The sequence below is a fragment of the Fukomys damarensis genome, unplaced genomic scaffold, assembly GCF_012274545.1.
Source record: "Fukomys damarensis isolate Sample0158 unplaced genomic scaffold, DMR_v1.0_HiC HiC_scaffold_19, whole genome shotgun sequence".
Classification (NCBI taxonomy): Eukaryota; Metazoa; Chordata; class Mammalia; order Rodentia; family Bathyergidae; genus Fukomys; species Fukomys damarensis.
The window spans coordinates 26,283,099-26,299,771 of NW_022900931.1; the positions used below are offsets into that span (position 1 = coordinate 26,283,099).

Below are 16,673 nucleotides of genomic sequence, written 5' to 3' on the forward strand. Positions count from 1 at the left end.
TCAGGCTAGGCTTGAATTTGCAGTCCTCCTGCACCAGTGAGGGCTCACAGGTATTCACCTCCACACCTGCTGGCACCATTCAGTGGCACTAAGTACATCCACACAGTAACACAACTGTCAGGGTCTCTACAGCTTCATTATTCCAAAGAGAAATTCTATACTCGTTAGTCTGTCTCCCCTCTTCTCAGCTTCTGGTTGCCTTGAATTTACTTTCTGTCTGTGAGTCTGACTGGAATTAGAGGATGTCTGTTCTTTTCTGTCTGCCTTACTTCACTTGGCCTCACATAAGGTTTATTTGCCTTGCAGTGTGTCAGAACATCTTTTTTTCAGGCCAAGTAATATTCCACGTGCGAATGCATTGGACCGTTGGGTTGTGCCTATCTCTTAGCTATTGTGACTCGGGTTGCAAACCAGGGTGTTCTGGTTTCTGAATTTAATGGCACCAGAGACTTCTTTTCCCCTTGCACTTGGGATGATCCTGAGCTACATCTCCAATCTCTTTCAAATTTATTTTGAGGCAGGGTCTCACTGAATGGCTTAGTTGCCCAGGCCGGGCTTCAGCCTCCCAGTGTGCTGGGGTTATAGCCATGTGCACCATCATGCCTGACCATTCAGGATGCTGCAAGGATGAGGGTGCGTTTGCAATGCCTAACAGTCACATTCCTCTGAGGAACTGGCACATACGTATTGTATGTCTCCATCCTTGATCCATTCCCCCCTCCCTCCTTCCTCCTTCTCTCCCACCTGCAACGAGTCATTCAGGGAAATTGACGCTTTTACTTTCTGTACTTTTTTTAAATTAAGAAAAACTCAAAATGAGGGGCTGGGGATTTAGCTCAGTGGTTCTGCCACCTGCCTCACAAGTGCAAGGAGCTGAGTTTGATCCCTGGTACCCGAGGAAAAAAAAAAAAAAAAAAAAAAAAAAAAAGAGAGAGAGAAAACACAAAATGAACCGAGAAGTGGAGTCTGTGCCCTATTCTTCCTCTGGCAGCCCACTGCAGTGGAGCACAGGCAGCTGAACTACACTTCCCAGAATCCCCCTTGCTGGGTGCTCCTCAAGGGCAGGCAGGGCCTTGTGGGAGGCCTGGAGGGAGTGGACACAGGCTCAGCCAGCTTCTTGCTTCCCAGGACGGTGTGTGTCTAGCTCCTTGACCTCGGACTCTGTCCCTGTAGGTCTCACACATCAGTGAGAGAGAAGGCAGGACAGGGATCTGTCACCCGGGGACCAGCTTGTGCATGCAGCTCCAGCTTGTCCCTGGTCTCCCCTTAATGCGCATTTGCTCCTGTCCTCCCAAACATCCCACAGATACAGAGAGCAGTAAACAGCTTCAGTGACCGTGCAGGGTCCAAGGCCCTGCATGTGTGCATCTGACTGAACCCGGGTGGGCACACACTCATTCAAAGAACATGTCTTCACGGACAAGAACTCTGGGCCCGCCGTGCACCAGACCCAGGGTCCAGTGCTGGGCATAGTGGCGAGTGGCATGAAGTCCCTGCCACCATGGAGCTCAGCTGTGTCCCCAAGACAAAGCCCACTGCTGAGCAAGTCAGGATGGGACTGTGCAACCTTGGATAGTAACTTCTCATCACTCTACACCTCGACTTCCTCATTAGGAACTTCAAACACAGTAAGGAGTAGTTGAAAAACATGAAAATGATACAGCTTTACAAAAAAAAAAAAATTAAAGGAAGCAAAAACCAAAAACCAGCCCCAGATTTTATCATAATCCTTTATTAAGTATCAAATTGTCTTCAATATGTTACAACCCGATTAAATTTGATAGACATTTTTATCCACTTAAAGACAAAAAATTCTCTTTATGTACAATATCTTTTTGTCTGGAATCTAGCAAATATAGTACCTTTCATTGTAGGATTTCTGCTTAACAAGCAAAAATAAACAACTGAAGAAAAAAAAAAAACAAAACTAAAGCAAACCGAAACTCCCAAATCCCTCAATTACAAATGTCAATATAGAATAAAGCATTAAAAAGACAACACAGTATAACTTTTGTTTAGAAATGCAGAATGTGTACTAACATTAGTGGCCAAAAACAAACAAAAACCAAAAATACAAAAAAACCATAAACAAAAACAAAAAAAACCCCACCCAACAATCTTTAGGGGTCAGTTTCCTGCTGGGGAAATGCGCCGTCTCTAGACCATGCCCCGGTCTCTGCGGATGGCACAGCACAGGACCATGCTAAAGATCATGCCAAATATCTGCAAAACAGAATGAGGCGTCAGGCCTGCAGGAGGCTGCCAGAGCTCGAGGATGCTGAGGCTGGTCAGTCGCGATAAGATAATAAACTGCAGACTCCTCGACAGGAGGATAAATTCCCATCTGCTCATTTCAGGAGAGCCCACACGTTCGGGGCGGGGCTGGGGATCGAACTCCAGACCTTTTGCTTGCTAAGCGGGCGCTCTACCACTGCGCCACACCCTCAGCTTCTGCTTTCACCTTCCAGGATGTGCATCTAAAATTTTCCTTTGAAAGGTGTCAGCATGCTGCTCCCAGCCTGTTAGCTTTTGTGAGATTGTTGAGAAAGACGGCCACACTCTTTGGGCAGCCTGTGAGGTTCAGAGGAAGGGGACCACGATAGAGACTGGGGGTTCAGCGAGCCCAGAACCCCAGAAAGGGGCGGTCCCAGTGCAGTGCCCACAGGCTGCATCAGGAGTGTGGGGTGACCTCGAGTAGTCTGGGTGGCCTTTGAAAGTGTCTAGGGGCTGATGGGCAGTACCGCAGTGTCCTGAGACACCCAGTCTGCCACTGGCTGTGTGACGTCTGGGTGCCCTTCAGAATAGAGGAGCAAGTGAAACCTCTAGGAAGCTGCTTTCTCTGGGTGCTTGGGGGACATGCCTGAGAAGCAGCTGGAGTAGCAGCCTCTTCCATCTGCCCCTGAATCACAGTGTGAAGAGAACGGGCTCTGGAGGCACCCCGAGTCCACACAGGCTTTGATCAATATATTCAACTGGTCCATTTCCTTTTGGTGTGGGTGCTGGGGATGGAACCCAGGGTCTTTGCACATGCTAGGTCAATGAGCTACCACGAAGCCACACCCTACCCCTCCACTTCCTAGCGGTAAGATGTAAATACTAAATAAAAGCTCCCATCTTTTACGGACGGTGAGGTGATGTCAGGTGATTAACACAAAGCGTTTCAGACATGGCCTGGCCAGAGCTTGTGCTCAGTAAGTGTTACCGACTCGAAGACCAAAGACCGAGAACCACTGCTCCCCAGAGGATCCCCCACTCACCATCACCACGGCGATGGCGATGCCCACTGCACCAATGATGTGGAACTTGTTGTCAAAGACGTCTTTGATGGCCACGGGGCAGGGCTGGGGGAGGCAAAGGAGAGCTGGGTCAGCACCATCCCATGTTGGGGTGCCCTGTCTCACTTGGGGGGCCCTCCTGACAGGAAGCTGCTTGGGGACAGGTTGCTCAGTGACCATAGATGCCCCAAGAGCTACGGAGGGGGGTCCCTAAGCCCTGGGAGAGACTCAGGGAAGGAAGAGGTTTGTGTCCAGCCCTGCCTGCCCTCCCTCCTGGTGCATGCTGGCTAAGTGCTGTCACCTGAGCTGCACCCCAGCCCACTGGGGCCCAGTTCTGATATGGCTGCAAGGTCCCTTTCATTATTGAGCTTGGCCAGTAGCACACGACTGAGAGCCTTACCACGTCTGAGAAACAAGAGTCCAGGCCTCAGAGGCGTCTGTGCTGACAGCCTGAGGACCTAGTCTGGCCTTTTGTTCTGCCTTCGAAGAAAGGGGGCCCAGGGCACGGGAAGTGGGGTGGCCTCCCCCGGGCCCTTTCAGCTGAAGGGATCCTCAGGAAGTGAAGATTTTCCACCTTACAGAATCTGCCCAGAGTGTTAAGGCAGCGGTGCCAGGAGCTTGTTCCTCAGTTTACCTTGATTTTGAGATTGTTGATGATGCCATTGTCCGGGCAGATGTCCGTGATGAACTGCTCTATGCCCCCCACCACACCACAGCAGTCCAGCTGCAGAGAAAGCAGGACGGAGCGGGGGTTGGAAGAGGCACCCGTTGGGTGCAGCCAGCCCCTGCCTCAGACCCCTGTGGCACCCCCGGAGGAGGAGGCCAGTCCCTGAGGGCGCCTACCGCTTTGTGGATGGCTTTCAGCGTTTCCCGCTGGGGCTCGTCCTTGTTTTTCAGCTTGTTGTAGGTGTCAATGTAAAACTCCTGGACGCGATTAATCACCTGCAGGGCACAGAGCGGAGAGATGGCTTTTCCTGAATTTCTTTATATTTCACCCGCTCTACCCGTCCACTACCTTCCAGTCCTCAGCCAACAAACTCCTGTACCCGGAAGAGGTCACCTGGCAACGGAAGCCCCTAACACTGCGTTCTCAGCGCCACTGTGCCCTTCCACCTCCAGTCCTTGTCCTTTTCTCTTGTGCCTGCTGGTCCCTTTACCCCTACTCACCTCCTTCCCTTGTGCCTGTTAACTACATGGAATTTCTTCCATCAAAAGAATTTTACCAAGATTTTTTTTCCTACTCTCGGACTGGCTGGTTTTTTCAGCTGCTCTGTGTTTTTCTTCATGGAGGTGTGAGTTTGGGCGAATTATTAAAGCTTTCTGCACACCTGTTTTCGCATCTGTAGGGCCGGGGAGGATGACAATCCACACATCTCATAGGTTACTGTGAGGACTTAAGCGAGGCTCTGCACGCTCTGCTGTCAGCACTGAGCCTGATGAATGTGGAAGCAGCATTAGCTGGGGCACCAAGCCACGTAGCTGAACTAAGGCCATGTGTAGGACGTCGGTCTCCTTGACCTCACCCAAGTGACAGACAGGCCTCCGGCTTCTTTCTTTCATACTTCTCCCTTCCTATTCCTATGCTACAGTTTTTGTTGCTTGGATCACTTATTTTCCTCTTAAAGCGGGGTTCCTTCTCCAGGATCGCTCTCCCTCTCCCTTCCCTGGTGAAGAAGACGAGATGAGACGGTCCCTCCAAAACTGTGCGACTGGAGGCTCCACCGGGCCCCGAACTCCTCACTGCTCCCTGCGAAGTGCAGGCTCTGCTGCGCTCAGGTCTTCCTCTGCCAGCCGTCTCCGCCGCCACCCACCTTCTGCCTGTGATCTCGTCTTGAATTTGGGGTCTAAGGCCAGTGTTCCCTTCTTCTGAAGCCACAAGAGAGTCCCCTTCCCCTCGCTATCTTTTCAAATCCCTTGGCACTTTTGGATATAAACCGCTTCTATGACTCTTGTCAGGAACTCCCTTTTCCCACAATAGATGGCAAAGCTCAGAGAGCGACCACAGCTTGGGGCTCTGTGGCTCCTACATGCCCTCTGGTATGGCGGCTGGTTTGAGGTGTTTATATAGTTTAGGAGCAGGGGTGCCCCACTGGCGGAAAGCTATGGTTTCCAGAATCTTTCCAAGAGCTAGGGGTGCCAGGGTGAGAGGCAGACACACATTCTCTCCCCAGGAGGGAGTCCTGAACATCTACTGTGTGCCAGCCCTGAGGCCGGCACAGAACCCCGTGGGCACAGTGTCACACATTGCCTTGGAGGGATGAGCGCTCCGATGGCTGAATGAAGCTGAACGCAGCCAAATGGACCAGTCAGCACCCTCATCTTAAACTCAGACCACTGCGGGACCCGGGAGTTCATGTGGGAAAAACTTACCTCGTCCTTGTGGGTAAAGCCCCAGGCGGCTGCAGCTACTTCAATACCAAATATCACCAAGAGGAAGCAAAAGAACTAAAAGGCAAAGGAGATGGCGTGAGGAGAGATCCTAGCCAACCAGCCAGAAAAAGCCAACCACGATCAGGAGAAGGAAGAATGAAGTCATCTGGGGACACGGGGACAGCCTAGAAGGGCGGAGGGATTTGCACATGGGAAGGGCACCTCTCCTGGGGCAGTGAGGTACAGAGGCCCCAGTGCTGATACTTAAAGCTGTTAGCTAGGAGTCCGTGAACACAAAATTACTCACAAAGTCCACTGGGATTTGGGGAAACAAAGACAGTGAATACACTGTGTTAGGGAACACAATAGCAAATTTTAAAACAAGGAGAGAAAGCGAAAGTCCTTGTGGATTCAAGGAAACAAGCAAACCCAAAAAAGGAAGAAACAAAGTCCTGGAATTTAGCTGCCTAAGGGAAGTGATAAGAATGGCTAGAAAAAGGCAGAGGAATGTCCCTTCCACAGGGGAGAGGCCTGAGCCATGGACAAGATGGCAGCTGGCTAGGGTTATGGATAAGATGGCGGTGGGCTAGAGTCACAGACAAGATGGTGGCTGGCTAGGGCCTGGTGGGAGGGACATGGGGAGGATGAGGAAAGCTTTGCTATGGAGGCACCTGTTGTGTGAATGGGGTTTGCTGGGAGGAGGTGGGGGAGTGGGCCCAGGAATCAGACTGGCCACAGAGAACAAGGAAGGGGTACTCACCAATCCCAGCATGCACTGGGACTCCTGCACAGCTCCACAGCAGCCCAAGAAACCCACCACCATCATGAGGGCCCCGGCTCCAATCAGAATGTAGACTCCTAGGGGAGAAGGAAGAAGACGGCACAGTGGAGCCATTAGCCTACAGACCTGGGTTTCTTCTTTTTGCCTCTGTGTGATTCCATGCGCCTGCCGCTCTTACTGCCCTACCTCAGGGAAGAGGCTCCCTTCTTTCACAAACAGTCCCCTCTACCTCTGCTCGCGTTCCCAGCTGCGGGATGCCGTCAGAGCACGTAGGAAGGCTGTGCATACCCAGAAGTCTGCTCCAGGATGCCAGCTGTGCCTGACTCCTCTTAGGGCACACATGTCCAGCTGTGAGCACCTGCTGGCAAAGGGACAACTACCTTGCTCTAGTGCAAAGGACACAAATCTGGGCATCAAAGTCCTTGTTTCAGTTCCACCATTACTAACCACAGAGTGGCCTTTGGTGAGATGTTTTCCCTCTCTGAGTCTCAATTTTCTTACCTAGTAAAATTAAAGAGGTTGACTTAGAAATTTCAAGCCACCCCTGTGCTATACTAGGAGAGCTTAGAGCTGTAGTACAGCCACTCCAGGTAGAGCGTGGAGAGGGTCTTTCTTGCTAAGAAGAGGGTTAGAAACATTACTTCCAGGCCTTCTATCGGAGAGGCTGAGGGCGGGAAAGTGGAAGCCTGTGCCCCAAACAGTGCAGATTCCTGGGGCAGGGACACAGGGGTGTGACCACGGTCTTGCTCATGCCCTTCTATGCTAAGGGATGCCCAGGGGGCTCATCCTACAGCTGTATTCTTGAGAAACCACAGCTGTCCTGCAGGGCTGCTCCTGTGCGGCAACTGTACCCGAACACAGTGCCCTCACCCCCAAAGGCCCAGTGCCCGGTTAGTGGGCGTGTTCTATGCAACGTCGCAGTGCTCCTGAGCTAGGGCGAGCGGCCTGCTGACACTCAGAACGTGTGGGTGTGCTCTGTGCCTGTGCAGATGCCACTCAGTCTCTCTGGGCAAGGTTTTGTTTTGTTTTTGCCTGCAGAATGAGGGCAGCTGTGAGGAAGGTACAGCCTAGGGGAGAAGCACCAGCTCAGCGTGTGTGAAACCTGGGTTGGGTCCCAGCGTGCACAGGCAGGCAGGCAGGCAGGCAGGCATGGAGGGGTGGTACGGTGGGGGCGTTCAACGATACCATAGCACTCATGACCAAGGATGGCTCTCACTAATTCCGACACTCCAAGAGATAGGTAACAATGACCAACCACCAGAGCGGTGCATTTCTTATACTTGCTGTTATTTTCATGTTGTCCTGTAACTGGGGCCAGAGAAACTTCCTTCTAGCCCTGGGAGTGCAGCAGAGATGTATAGCTCCCCGCCAAAGACACAGCAGGACACGTGAGAATATGGCAGGTGACGCAGAGGTCGAGGCAGTGCAGTGACAGACCTCAAAGCCCCCCAGCTGCAGCTGAGGCACGGGTGGCACATGGGCACACGGGCAGCATTGTGCCTTCCCCACTCCCCGCATCTGCTGCGATGCCAGGTCACGTGGGGCTGCTGGCAACCCCATCTATGAGTGCGGGTATTGTTCCTGCACGCCCGGCCCAGACTGGGCAAAGTGACAAACACGGCCTGTCCTCGAGCATCCTCCGAGAGAGTCAAACACGGGGGCACAGGTGGGACGTGGGGCTGCATTCTGCAGTACAGCCCAATGCCCAGCCCCATGCCCGGGATGGGGAGGAGGCCAGCCTCCCTCCGCTCTGTCCTAACGTGGGGTCACCAGCCGGCAAGCTGGCAGGGAGGCCCTGTATCTTCACCTCTGTGAGCTCCGGAGCAGGCGCTGAACAACCGAGGGGACAGAGATCAGAAGAGTTTACAAGCCCAGGGAACGTGGCCGGCAGGAAGGACACACAGATGTGTCTTCTCTAGTCCATGCCCCAGCACAGAGGCCTGGGGAGCCAGGCAGAAGCCAGCCGCGTGGGTCAGCAGTGAGTTAGCTACCACAGGAGAGAGCCTCTCCCAAGCAGAGAGTGAAAACTGTCTTAACGGGCCTCTCAATTCACATGAAATATTCATTCCAGGGCTCTGCAGAGGCGGACTAAAATAAACGGGTTGAGTGGCTTTAGTGCTGTACCTCGGACCAATCTTAGTCCTCTCCAGTCGAGGGTGAGGGCAACCAGCATTTGGAGTCAACCAGCTTCAGGGCCAGTGGTCATCTGGACGGCAGGCCCAGCTCCCACGCAGTCAGAACTGGTGCTGGGCTCACCTAGTGGAGGCTGTGGCTTGGTATCTTTCCCCCGCCGGTACTGGGGATCGAACTCAGGACCATGTGTTTGCCAGGCAGGCACAGCACCACTGAGCTACCCCCCCATGTGGCTTGTTCTTTTGCAGTGTTGGGAGCAGAACCCAGGCCGAGCCGCACCCCAGCCTGGGCCTGCTCATCTCCCTTTGGGAGAGCTGCTTTCAGCTTGATACCCCAGCTGCTTAGCAAAGGCTGGCGGTGCTAAATGACAAAGTGCCCCCTTCTGTAACACAGTGAATGTTAGCTTTCTGTCTGACTCATGGAAAAAGTTACTCCTCCCAGGCCTGCTCACAATTATCCTGTTTAATTGCATAAGGGCTGTTTATTCTGCTTTTTTTCAGCCTGACATTACAGGCCCAGTAGAAACAGAAAGACTAGAGTGGCAACAGTGCACTCGAGTGCCCTACACACAGAAATGGGGCCCTGCGCCCGCCTCAGAGGACACAACAGCCTTGGGTCTCGGCCCAATCCCACCTCGAGGACAGCACTGTGGGGTGGGGACAACTTGCTTGTGTGCCTTTGGCCTCCTTGAAACCACTTCTACCTCCAAGCAGCCCAAACGGGTTCACAGGACCCTGACTCTGCCCACAGAGCAATTATGCTTGCTAGGCACAGTCTCTCGCAGAGAGGCTGCCAGGAGTCAGCTCTGCCCGTGTCAGGAGGGCAAGGCGAGGCACAGAGCCCCCAAACCAACTGCTTCAGGCCACAGCCAGGCAGGGCCGTTTCCTGAGGACAAGTGCTACGGTCTGGACAGTCACCAGGCAGCTACTTGTCCACAGGTGGCCTCAGAGAGGGGCGGACATCCAGGACCTCCAGGTGGAGCGCTTGGTCTCCCTCACCCAGCGGCCACCAAGGTGTTAAGAAGAACCACTGGCGTGGAACCAAGAAAATGAAGATCCCAAACACCCAGGATTACAGATGCTGCTGGCTGCTGAAGCTCTGGCCTGGGCTGGAGAGCGGCCCATATAAGGCTGTTGGCTGCCCTGGGATTGCTACGAATTTGTCTAAATACTGGGAGGTTTCCCCCTTGCTTCTCCGCAGAAAGTCAGAGCCCCGTGCAAGGGACAGTGAACCCCATGACGTCAGGCAGTGGCCAGTGGGTAACTGGCAGGCCTGGCTCCTCAGCTGGGAGAGCAGCTCCGGGCACACAAAAGCCTGGTCTCAGCCCAGCAGGGACAGGGATGCAGACAGCGACGCCTCCTTGGCCTATTGCCCAGGGACAACAACGGCTCAGTTTCCCAGGCAGGCGCAGCAGGCCCAGGTGGCCGCTCAGCCTGCTGATGTCCTGGGGTCACTGGCACCCCCCACCCCGGCTGTGTGAGCAGCAGAAACTGCAAACCTGAGGGGGCTCCTGGCCTCCCTGGATCGCGGTCTCTGGACTGTGCCTTTCTGTCACCCTGTCACCTCAGAAAGGACACTCAGGGGCCCACGGTAGCCTGTAGGCTCTGAACCCGTGAAGGTTCTGGCTCCTTTGTCCGTGTGCTCAAAGTCACCGGCTCTCCTGCCTGTCGTCTGCTGGCTGGGCCACTGGTGTAAGGGCTCCTCTGCCAGCCACAGCCTGGGAGATGTCACAAGTCCAGGGGCCCCACTGTGCTCCAGTGTGGAGACATGGTCTGCGAAGATTTAAAACATTCTCATGCAGGGGTGGTTACTATTTGGCCTCGGGGCCTTGCTTTCTCCGTCTCTGACACCAGATTCCTTCTGCACAGTCACGAGGATTAACTCTACTATCATGAGTGACTCAACAAACAGGCAGAGATGCCAGCATCTCTCTCCCAGTCTGATGACACCCTCACCTCCCACATCTAAGGACATACAGATCAGGCAGGGCTCCGCACGACAGCAAGAGGAGTGGGGCACGGCGGTGACACCTGGCATCTCAGCTGCTCCAGAGGCTGAGGCAGGAGGGTGCAAGCCTGGGCAATTTGGAGAGTTGGTGAGATGCCATCTCAAAATAAAATTGTAAACAGCATCGGGGATGAGGCTCAGAACCAGGCCCTGGGTTCAGCTCCTAATACCATGACACACAAGGCAAACTGCAGAGAAGAAAGTGAGAAATAGGCACAGGGAGTGGCTCAGTCGCTGTGTCCCTGCCTAGTGTGTGCAAGGTCCTGGGTCCCATCTCCAGCAACACAAAAACAAAACGAGAAGCCCAAGAGCCCAAGAGCCCATCTCCAGCAACACAAAAACAAAACAAGAAGCCCAAGAGCCAGGGTGACAGGAGGGCTGAGGGGCTCCTGAGATGCACCCAGGCTCTTACTCAGCAGAAGCCCGAACTGGCGGCCATCCCTGTCCCAGAACTTTGGGGCACAGGGCGTCCCCGTGGCGGCTACCCCGCTCTCCTATGCAGCACCCCCCTGTCCCCCGCCTTCTGCTCCACAGGGTGGCTAGGGAAACACGGAAATGCTCTGTGGCTAAAACAAGTCAGGGTGCTATGGAAACTGCTCCCTAAAAACTGTGTAGATTTAAAAAAAAAATTTACACTGAGATTTTCTTTCTCTCACATTCTGACAATAGGCAGCCACACCCCCCAAAATTCCCAAACAGCGAAAAGCAGGAAAACCAAAAAACCTACCCACAAGGCTTGGGTGCTATGCAACCGAGGTGGCAGTTTTTACAGATCCCCTCGTCCCAGGAGGCGGTAAAGAGAAGGGGGCACCACTGGCAGCTGCCACTGCCTGGTCCCTGAGACCGGGAGATAAACCCCCTCCAGCCTCAGTAAAAGTAACTGTGGTGGCGGGAAGGAAGTGGCCACTCACACTCAGGCCCATGACCTAACAGCCTCACCCTAAAAATAGGGGACTTCTTTCTCGCAAATGAAGCGGCTCCCACACCCAAACCAGACACACAGCAGAACCACTGGGAAGCCAGGAAGATGCCTCTAACAGGCCTGGTGCCTCGTCCTCTTAGAGGAGCTGACCTGGCATTAAGGAGGACACAGGACACACCGAGGATCCCAGCTCTGCTAAAGCTGGAAACCTTCCCACTGAAAAAGGTTAGAAAAAAAATGAAAGCAAAGCCCACAGCTCAGCACCAGGACCCCAGGAACTGGCTGGAGGCTCGCTCTCCTCCTCTCCCCTCCTAACGCAGGGGCAGTGCCGGATTGAAACGGCACACTGAGCCATGCCCACAGTGCCCCAGCTAATTATCCTGGAGGCCCGTCATCCCAGGTCTGAGTTCTTGTTCAAACGATGGGGACAAGAGCTACGTATTTCTTCCTAGCACGCAGAGCCCCAGGACACAGACTCCCAAATCAGGAGGAGGATGACGCCCTGGAAGCCATCATTAGGAGAGACTCGGCCAGGCCAAGTTCACACCAGAGAAGATGAGATGCTAGCATGAAAAGAAACCACATCAGTCAGATGCAAGCTCAAAGGCATAGTCACATAGCAGTGCACATAGCTTGAGAGGCACAGGACAGGCCCTGCTGCCAGGCTTTCCCAAGCCCACACCCAGAGAGCAAGTCACCTGTGTAGAAGCTGGAGTTACTGTTCGAGTCCTGCTCGAAGATGCTCTTGGTCTGGGAGTCGAATCGGAGCCATAGTCCAATGGCAAGGACCGCAATCCCGGCGAGCTGTAAGACACCCAAGATGCTGGTCAGTGCTGACTGCCACGGGCGAAGGGAGATGTGGCTCTTTGGGACCACCCGGTCTCTTGTGTGCACTGGTAGTGTCAGAAGTGTGTGGGGGGGTGATCAATCTGTATGCCAAAAATATCAGCAAGCTGGAAATACTATCCAGCAGAAGGGCACACGGGCAACAGGCAGCACTAGCGGTCACAGAGTATCACGCAGCCGTGAAGAACGTGGTAAATGCCTACAATGCTACGGTGTGTCGCAGGCAACAATGGCATGAACCACAGGCACTCTCGCAGTATGACTCCATGTAGTTAAAGCTCACTGTGCTATCCACGACACACGTTTGTGCACATCCATGTACATACATGTGATAAAGGAACAAAAAGAGCAAGCAACATTCACAAGTGAGCGGTGGAGGAAGGGACATTCAGGACAGAGTGTGTGGTGGGTGAGCAGGTACCCAGGGTGGCGGCAATATTCTCTCCGTGCCCTGGTATAGTACCCCTCCCTTTTCTTGGTACTTGGGATTGAACCCAGGGCCCTGGGCTCCATGGTTGAGCTCCATCCCTAGCCCCTTTACATTTTCTTTTGAGACAGGATCTTGCTAAGTTTGTCCAGGCTGGCCTCAAACCTGAGACCTCCTGCCTGAGCCTCCAGAGTCTATGGGACGAAGGGTGGACACCCCTGTGTACGCAGACAGGAGCGCAGGCACCAGGGAAGGCAGCCATGATGCCCTTGGACCACACTGCTTGGTGTGGGACTCGTCTCCATCAGCCCCTTAGCGACAGGGCAAGCCTGGCAGCCTTGCTGGACCAGATGTTGCGGAGGGGCCTCCAGCCAACCCTCCCGCCAGTGCCAGCTGAGCTCCCCATCGTCGCCCGTACCAGGGCTCGCAGGGCAGTGACTCACAGCCCGCAGTGCAGTGGCCAGCTGGACGTGGGGTCCGGGTGTGTGTGCCAAGCCCCTCAATAGAGGCCCCTTATGTGGGAGCTCTGCTCTCCAGGTCTGTGGTTCTTGCCCTAGGTGCTGCCACAGCACCTCTTTCCCTCCTCTTCTCCACCACAGGGCAGTAGTTTGGATGTGCTGGGTGGAGACTGGAAATGGTGGCCACCAGAGGCCTCAGCCCACAGTGGACAGAGCTGGCCATACCCCTGGGGTATGAGCCTGTTGGGGACAAGCCTGGATATGCAGATTGGCAGGGGCCAGATACAGGGACCTGCAGTCCTGAGGCCAGTGTGACTTGCTTCAGGAACAGGGAAATACGTGGAAGGCTGCAGGTTTCCTGGCTGTGTAGGGAAAGCTTGCAATCACAGCTAAAACAAGGCAACATCTGTTGGGGCCAATGCAAAAACTGCTGGAATCCAGGTATGGAAAGGACCTAATCCCCACTAACTTGTTCCTCTTTTTTTGTCCTTACTGCAGTCACTGTTCCAGGAAAAGCACTGCCCCCAGCTTCTTGCTGGCTAATAAAAGTGGGTCAACTGTGGAGTTTATCAAACTTGTCCACTAGAGGTAGGCTCCTCCTGGTTCCCTTGAACCTTGAACACTGACTGTTTCTATTCCTGTTGTCCCCCCACAGGTGTCTGAGGATCTGATCGGCCCCAGGCATGAGCTGATGTAGTGCCATCTAAGGTGAGTTTCTGACACTTCCTGGCTTAAGAGCTCTGTCTCCTCAGTTTCCCCATCTGTTCAGCAGGAATGGGGATGTGGCCCTTCTTTGCCTTTTAGGGATGGCTAAAGAAGAAAGGAGTTTAGAAAAAGCACTTCTGAAGGAGGAGGTGCTGAATGCTCTTTGGGAAAAGCTGACCTTAGCACAGAGGCCCGGCACCCTAAATTCTGGGAGCAGCTGCTCAGCTCCTCATGCCTTGGTCCCCACCTGGGGTAAGACAATGGCAAATCTTGGCAAGAACCACACAAGGCTAAGTACCCTTGGCTGAAATGGGACTTGTCGGGATTTGAGGGCTGAAATAAACCTGAGAATGTTGGGCTCCAAGACAGTAAAACACAGGCAAGGGAGAGGCTCTGGGTCTAACCCTGGTGCAACACAGCATTGCTTCCTGGGGGTCACAGGAGGTACCCCTACCCTGGCCCAGCCTGGGGCACCACAGGTGGGCAGGGAGGGAGGGCCCTGCTGGGAGCAGCTGTGCTAGCCTGTGCTTACCAGAGAATCACTCCCAAGTCACCTGTGTCCTGTCGAGTGGAATTCCTCACCACCCATCATCTGCTAGGAAAACTCCTCAAGTCATCAAGGAAAGAAGGGAAAAAGCATCGCCTCGATCATGGCTGAGCTGCAGAAGGTGCTGCAAAGCTGCGCCCTGCACAGCAGCTTCCCCTTGCGGCCAGGGCTCCCGGGAATGACTCCAGACTCAGGAGCAACGAGGTGTCCACCGGGAAACTGTGTGGATTCCTCCACTTTACAGATAGCCCCAGAAGGCCAGCCACTCCTAGTGTACGTGCACAGGCTGTAAGGACAGTGGCTTGCAGAACTGGACCACAGGGGAAAGGAAGCATTCAGGGTTTCCCTCAGCCAAGGCCAAGTGCAGGAGCTGGGGGTCCTGCATGTCTGGACTCCTCCGGACCCATCTTGCTGCTGGATGTTAAAGTCACAACACTACATGACAGCGAATACAGAGAAGCAGCGGGCTTGAGAGAAATGGGAAGAACTCCAACAGACCCGAGTCTTTATGCCTAGAAGTTACCAAGGATTCCAGAAACCCAGAGGGAAGGGAGGGCTGGGTGTGGGACTGGTCCACCTAAGTCAGGAACGAGCAAAGCCACTGCTGTTCAGGACTGAGCTTCTGGGCTGACTGGCCTGAGGATGCCGTGGAAGCCACCAGCTGCCCTGCAATGTGACTGAGGATTGCTTCAGCTAGCTGGGCTGCCACAGCTGGAGCGGCAGCGCCACAAACCTGAATGGCCCATGGCCATTCTGGCTGCAGCACTGTGCTTCCCGGGAAATGTGCTTCTCGGGTGGCACAGGGGCTCTCACCTCCAGCTACTTCCACAGTTGGGAAACTAAGAGGAAAGAAAGAGCTAACAGCCAGCTGATTCAGACAGCTTTGGCCTTCAGAAATGGATGGAGTCTATTTAGGGACTTCATAATCTAAGCTTGAGGTGTGATCAAAATATATACTAGCTTTAAGTTTGAAAAATGTATTACATTAGAAGATACACTGCTGTTAATTCTCTTCAAAATAGCCCCTCTTGATGTGAACATGCTTATCCCGTCCTTCTCGCCACTTTCTGAAGCAGTTCTGGAGGTGCTCTTCTGTGAGTGTCTTTACGGGTTGTTGTGAGCAAAACCACAGCGAATGCAGCTGCCGAGCGCCATCCACCCGGGAGGCAGGCGATCACGGTGTGTCCCCATCCACCTTGTCACCAGACATGGCTAAAAGGACCATGAAAGGTCAATGCTTTAAATCAACTCAGGACATTAAAACAGCCACGACACCACAAGCAGTACACTCACAAGGACGTGCAGAGAGCAGCAAGAAGAACGGGACTCGTGTGTTCAGAGTGAGAGGGTTACTGGCAATGTGTCTTTTAATGGAACACATTAAAAAAATGAAATATTCACCCTACTTTTAGATCACTCCTCATGCAGGTGGCTGTCTGTGCCAGCAGGATCTGGCTCTGCAGATTCAACTGAGCTCAGAGGGAAACAGGTTGGCTGTGCACCAGCTGTGCCTGTACTAAGCATGTGCAGAGCCTGTCCCTTGCCAGCACTCCCTTGCCAGCACTCCCCGAACAGTCCAGTGTACCAGCTGTGCACACAGATGTCACACGGTGGCAGGCTGTGTGTACGGGACGTCACTTTCTGTAAAGGACCTTTTGTCCATGGTTTTGGGATCCGTGGCAGGGAGTAGGGAACCCAATTCTTGTGGCCACAGAAGTTCAGGGGGCCAAGAAGTCGGTGGCTTCCTCCCAGGATAATTAACTGATGTGTGGCAGTCATGGGACCACACAGCTGCCAAGGTACAATGGCCTTCTGTTCCTCAGCGCAGGATCTGAGCAGGTCCAGAGCCTGTGCTGTGTGAGACAATGCCCTGTTCTCGGGCCCTCGAAAGAGGACGGTCACCTGTGACCGCCAGCTGGTGGGGCTGCAGGGAGAAAGTCCAGAGCCCCCACTCGCAGGCTGGGCCCTGCTCACGGTCTGCCTAGCGACCTTGTTTGTTTCCAACAAAAGCCAAGTGGAAACAGTCTGGTTTTGCTGGTAGAAGCGCCTTTGCCATCTGGCCCCAGAAAGGTTCCATCCACTTGACAGCACAGGAAGAAAAGAATAGCTCTTTCCCCATTGTTTTATCGGAAATTTCTGTTTCCTCACTCATGCTTTTTTTTTTTTTTTTTTTTTTTTAAGAGAAAAACAGGATGACCTAAA

General features: G+C 53.6%; 1 protein-coding gene across 1 annotated transcript; it reads right to left on the bottom strand.

Annotated features, from left to right (window-relative positions):
• Positions 1-1,741: 1,741 nt before the first annotated feature.
• On the bottom strand, positions 1,742-12,323 carry Cd9 (CD9 molecule). The gene is made up of 7 exons (XM_019205656.2): positions 12,187-12,323; positions 6,406-6,503; positions 5,646-5,720; positions 4,119-4,217; positions 3,910-3,999; positions 3,258-3,341; positions 1,742-2,223 (listed from the first exon to the last, which is right to left on the bottom strand). The coding sequence occupies exons 2-7, from the start codon at positions 6,469-6,471 to the stop codon at positions 2,158-2,160; spliced, it is 480 nt and encodes a 159-aa protein (XP_019061201.1). The 5' UTR covers positions 6,472-6,503; positions 12,187-12,323; the 3' UTR covers positions 1,742-2,157.
• Positions 12,324-16,673: the final 4,350 nt, after the last annotated feature.